The sequence below is a fragment of the Haliaeetus albicilla genome, chromosome 25, assembly GCF_947461875.1.
Source record: "Haliaeetus albicilla chromosome 25, bHalAlb1.1, whole genome shotgun sequence".
Lineage (NCBI taxonomy): Eukaryota > Metazoa > Chordata > Aves > Accipitriformes > Accipitridae > Haliaeetus > Haliaeetus albicilla.
Window position 1 is genome coordinate 19,068,537 of NC_091507.1, and position 6,000 is coordinate 19,074,536.

Genomic DNA, 6,000 nt, shown 5'->3' on the forward strand with positions numbered 1-6,000 from the left:
TATTGCTAGGTTACAAGAAAAGTATTGATTTTATGCTGAAGACTCTGGTAACAGGGGGAAGAAAAAACATTTTTAATAACACCTTGTAAGTAAAGAAAACTTCAAAAATAAGGTTATGATATCTGTGTGAAAACTCCATTTTAGATGATAGCATACCTTTACATCTAGTGACCAGCTGTCTAGTGCTCCTGCCAGTAATACTTCATAACAGGACATCCCAGCTTTTAGCACAAATGGGTTAACACAGAGGTGTTTTACTCTTTAATCACATGTTGAAGAACTTTGGAGGGGGGTGTAAGGGGGAAGGAGAACCACACAGTAGCAAAGGATAATTTATTTCAAGAGGTTGCCCTTTAAGTCAAGTATCTCTTGAATTTTTAAATAGCTTGATTGTTCGGTTTTAAAGGAAATCATAAACATTAAAGTAACTCAGCTTGAACAGCCAAAGATAGGTAGATAGGTATTTCCTGTATATATTATGAAACATAATCATTTAAGAGGTTCAGTTTAGTGAAATAAAATTATTTCCAAGTCAATGAACATGCTGACTTACTGAAAATGAGGTGAAAACCTTTTTTCCTTTTGCCATTTTAATAAAACAATAATAAAAGAATGAAGACCCCCCTCAATGTTTTCTTTTAAAAAGTGAGATGAACTTCATTCTAATACAATAATCTTGTATTACAAAGGACTTGGTTATGCTTTGAATTAAAGTTTCATTGTTGCCTGAAGAAAGGACTAGGTATCTTTAGTCACACAGAAAATGATGCATCTGCATGCTGTTCTTAAATCAGCATGTAGGTGCAAAAGTGTCATCTTGTCAGAAATCATCGATAAAAGTGAAGTAGGAAAGATCAATTATATAAAAATAGAAAGTTTTAGCAAATGCAATTACACTTGCATCCTTTAATGAAGTCTTGTTGTCTACAGTATTCAAGATTTATTCAACTCTTAGAAAAATTGATGGCGTTGACATGTGTTGACATGGAGGAGGAGCATATACAAAAGTTTTCCAAAGAAGTTCCTGTGCAGTTAAAAAAGGTAGTTATTGAGCCCTTGAAGTATGATGAGCGAGGAGTGGCCTTCAGCACTGGTGAAGGTAATAATTTCAAGTTGGTTGGTACTGATGCAGAATTTTTTCCTCTTCATACAACTTTCTTTATAGTATGTACAGCACTGCTGCATGTGTCACTACTTAATTTTACATTTTTATGTGTATATTGCATGTATAATTGTTAATTATGTTATGGCATACTAAGTTATGACATGGCCTGGTAACAAAGTGCCAGAGTCTATCAACTGTTAGTTTTTATCTGTATTTCTGTACAGTAGTACCTCTGTAGAGAGGACCCTGTTGTGCTACATATTGTAGGATACAAAAGGACTTTCACTGCTGGCAAGAGCTGATTGTTGAACATACAGGGCGAGGGACTGGGGGAGCACAAACACAGAGAATTGCATGGATGTAACAGTGTCATTGCTTAGTATAGAAGTGGCCTGCTTACACCACTGAGTAACCTTTATCGTTACTTTTGTGGGCTGTCCAGCAAAGGAGAATTTTAAGATGCAAAGACTAAATTGCAAGGCATCTGGATATTTACAAACAGCCTAGGAAAATGCAAAGAGGGAATTCCTAAATTTTTTTAAACAAGTGGATGAACCGCAGCTGGCGTTATGGGACAGAGATGGGAATAGGTCATTGGTACCGAGACAGAGGGGATGTTAGAGAAGAGCCATGAAGGTCTCTATCTTCTAAATACAGACTGCTTACATTTTCAGTGGAGGGACACATAGTGGAAGAATGGTATATGATATAAGTGATTGCCTAGAAAAAGTAATGTAGCAACAACATGTATGGGAAAGTCTGACTTTCTGGACAAAGCATATGCACTCGCACACACTTTATATCTATGCTGTACATTTAAGAGGAATCTTAGTCAGAGATGACGTGTATTCTTAAGCGACAGGCAGCAGATGATAATAAGAACGAAGGTCGCAGAGAATTTGAGGGGTAAAATGGCTAGAGAGTTCTGTTTTAGCTGGGCTGGCTTCAAGATGATGTGACAACAAGGAGATGGGAGAGCTCCAAACTGGGATTTAATTCACACTGGTTTTCAGTAGTGTCTTCAGAACAGTAGTTACTGAAGTTTGATAAACATGCAACCCATGTTATTTAATAAAAGCTATCAGATTTTTAAGTTCAAGAACAGTCTGGTTTGTGTCCCATCACCCCCCTAAATTAAGAAAAATGTCTGATTTGTTTCATAATTCCTTTATCAGAATGATTGCTTCCTTTGTGCTATAGAAGATTGGTCTGAGGCTTTAGCACAGAGTGTTTGTCATGGTTTAACTTGAAGTTAATGCACAGAAAGAGAACCGACTGTAAGTAGTAATTTCTGAGGAAACCATACTAAATGATGCATAGGCATTGCTTATACCAGTATAGTTAAAGCGTTAACCTTTTCCATGTGAATATTCTTAAACTTCTGTACCTTTGTACGATTTTTATAAAGTATTTTAATATTACTAGAAATTTTGCTTATAGTAAATGGTAAGTGTTCAACAAACTGGTTTTTTATATACTTTGACATTGCTGGGTCAAGAAAGTGTCCTGATCTACTGAAGTTATGGGAGCTAGAGTGTTACCTCTCCCTCCTCCCAACACCCCCCCACCTTAATAGACATTGATTAAAATATATTGAAAGCTAGTTGTTCATTGTTTGTATTTATTTCCTTCTCCTAATTTTTTTTTGTTACCTCAGCCTCCAGAAAAAACAGCTGGTGCTGTATGAAAGTGTTGAGATTTGCTTAACTTCTTGGGCACTTGAAGTTCTGTAGAATATTGAAGCCTCATAACAGATTGGTTTTAATTCCTTTAAGGTACAAGAAAAACTGCAAAAGCTACTGTAGTAGTTTATGACAATGGGACTGGAAAAATTACAGTGAATGGAATAGACATTTTACATTACTTCCCAGTGCTGCAGGACAGGTGAGAGCACTATGAAATGCTGTATTCTTACTGTACTTAAACTATTCCAGCAAAAGTCATGACATGCAATTATATTTTGGTGCTGTGTTCCACAGAGTTGATGCTATGGTATTGCTTCTGTATAACTATATCTGTCTTATGAAAATTGGTCTTGCTTTTCCTCCTAGTTTTCAGGAGTCAGTAGTATAAGAACTGATAGGTAAGCCTTGCTCTGTGTTTCTTGTCTCCCTTTCTGAAGGGATGCAAAAACTAAGACTACAGACTATTTAGTTTGAATTTTGGTCCCCTTGGAAAGGGCTTGCAGTTTATTTTAAAAATAAACAAACAGTGTCTTTAAGTGTGTCCTGAGAGATTTGCAAATTGTATGCATGTATAATTACTCTGGCATACAGTAACATAGTGGAAGCAAACAAGGTGAGATGCTTCATGTAAAGCTTCAGATTTTGGGGGATGTGCACAGTCTGATATAGAGAAGACTTCTCATAAGGCTGACATAAGGTTTCTATCCCTTACGTGATTTTTATTTTGTATTGTGATTTCTTCTGAGCTCAAGAATAGAGTTGATGGATCTTGGCATCTATAGATAATTAGTGAAACAAAAGTTAATTGTAAAACCGAACTTAAAATACTTACCACTGGCAGTTTGAATATGCTCCTAGCTGCTAATTTCCCATTGATTTAGTTGTTACCAGTAGGAAATCAGCAATGAATGCCTTTCTGGATCTCTGCCTGAAGTTAACTATGTTTTTGTATATACTATGATAAGAAATGTACATAGCATGTAACTTTATCTACATGTATCTAATTTTTATTATTATGATTATTTTTTTAGAGAACAGTTGTTGTTCCCCTTCCAGTTTCTTGACAGAGTTGGAAAACATGATATGGTTTGCACAGTCTCTGGTGGAGGAAGATCCGCACAGGCTGGAGCAATACGTTTAGCCTCTGCAAAAGCCTTAAGGAGTTTCGTGACAGAAAAGGAGGTGGAATTCATGAGGCAAGGTAGGAATTGAAATTATTTCAATGTTTCTTGATGTGTTTCTGGTAATTAACGGAATTAATACAAGGATAATTTAAGGATCAGATAGCGCAAATTTGAGTAAATAATCCCAGTGAAACCTTGTATATTGTATGAAAGGGATCTGCATTTATTTGTAAACTGTTTTCACTTGTTTCCTAGCATCCTTTTTGTACATTTTGGATGACTTCTTGAGCATTTTTCCATCTGTTCATGACCTCTCTTAGGTCTATTAATCAGCTTATATTGCTTCAAGATAGAATCACAAAACATGAATGTGTATTCATCAACAAATAAATCTGGATCAGGCATTATTGAGCTGTAAGATACTGATTGTATTTCATTTTACTTGGTTAGTTGCAGCTTGTTCATGTTTAAAAAAGTTTTATTCTCGAACATAAACACTAGAGGTTTAGCTTTCAAGGGATGGTAATGACGATAAACATTACTATGTACAGCTAGCCAGACTGGAGGAGCTTCTTTCCTCTCTTGCTTTATTTAGAGTTTACAAGTTACCTAGGATAAGATAGAACTCATTTGGATAACTGCAATATTTGATGCTTCTCAGTGATTAAATGCCATATTGTTTCAGCAAATACAGAATTATGAACAGTGAGCTTTTAACTATGCCCTTCCTGGACTAGTAGGGAGAATACCTGTGTGTATTACTGGCAGAACAGCTATGATTTTTTTTTTCACTCTATTGCCATCCACGGAAGTAAAGCTATCTTCATGCTATTATCTTTGCAACAAGTTTCTTTGATTATAGCTTTCAGTACTGACAAGTATGACTTGCTAGGAATACCCGTGTAAACTGACATTGTAACGAGTTGGGTATCTGTAATGAGATCAGCATAATTCTGAACATGTTTTGGACATTGCCAAATATACTTTGGAAACACTAAGCTTACTTTAAAGCAGTGGTCTCCAAAGTGGGGTGTTGTGCAAGATGATCCATTGGGGTGCAGGAAGAAAATCTTAGAATTTCAGTAGTGTATATAATTTATAAATGAATAAATACACATATATTGGGGGTGCATGCTCAAAAATATTTTACTGATAGGAGTGCATGATCAAAAAAGTTTTGGAGACCACTGTTCTAAAGGCTTAAGCAATATGGATATAAAACAATGTGGGATTATTTTAATGGTTTAGAAAGGAAAATGTGAAGAAGGTTCAGTTATTAAAGAAAAGTTCTGATGAAATTCCTTTCAGTATGTTTTATACTGAACCCTTACCCTTCTAGATGTTACAATTCATATGCAAAGTTTTTGGCTGCCTTAAATCTCCCCCCCCCCCATGTACTATATCTGTAATATTAACTAATAACAGCAAATAAATGGGTGCTTTTCTGTGTTTTGTAGCTGGACTATTAACAGTCGACCCACGTGTGAAGGAACGTAAAAAGCCTGGTCAAGAGGGAGCCAGACGGAAATTCACCTGGAAAAAGCGCTAAGTCTGAGTATTTAAAGAACGACAGAATGCTACCAGAATTTCAAACCATGCTGATTTATGATTTAAAACTGTTATATAAATATATTTAGTAATAAAGACTTTTTCCATTATAACTACTATGTTTTCTCTGTTTAAAGAAAGTTGTTTGTTGCTTTTTAAATTTATTTAAAATTGTGGTGTGATTTGCCAAAATGCTAAATCTAAAATAGTAACTTGAGTGCCAGTTTTGCATCTTGGCTCCACTGAAGTCAGTAACGATTTATGAAACTGTTGGTGGATTATAACTTCCAAAAATCGGTCTATTCGTTTAGTGACTTAACTATCTAAATTCTGGAATTTGGCAGCTCCTAACCAGGTATTTGGACAACTTTGGCATGCCTCCCTTTCTGCCTCACAGGTATCTGATGATGAGCGACAACTTCCCACCTAAGCTATGGTGGAGTTAAACTAGTGAGAATGTTACTGACAGTTGAGGGGATGTTGAGAGAGGAACAGTCACAGAGGATAACCTTTGCCTGTAGAATCAGTTGTCTCCAGG

At 35.9% G+C, this 6,000-nt stretch overlaps 1 protein-coding gene across 1 annotated transcript in view; it reads left to right on the forward strand.

Annotated features, from left to right (window-relative positions):
* MRPS9 (mitochondrial ribosomal protein S9) overlaps positions 1–5,575 on the forward strand; it is a 34,723-nt gene extending 29,148 nt beyond the window's left edge. The window contains exons 8-11 of the mRNA XM_069770142.1: positions 931–1,099; positions 2,881–2,989; positions 3,822–3,991; positions 5,372–5,575. Coding sequence (XP_069626243.1) covers positions 931–1,099; positions 2,881–2,989; positions 3,822–3,991; positions 5,372–5,463 — 540 coding nt within the window. The 3' untranslated portion in view covers positions 5,464–5,575. The remainder of the gene's footprint in view (positions 1–930; positions 1,100–2,880; positions 2,990–3,821; positions 3,992–5,371) is intronic.
* The last annotated feature ends 425 nt before the right edge of the window (positions 5,576–6,000 follow it).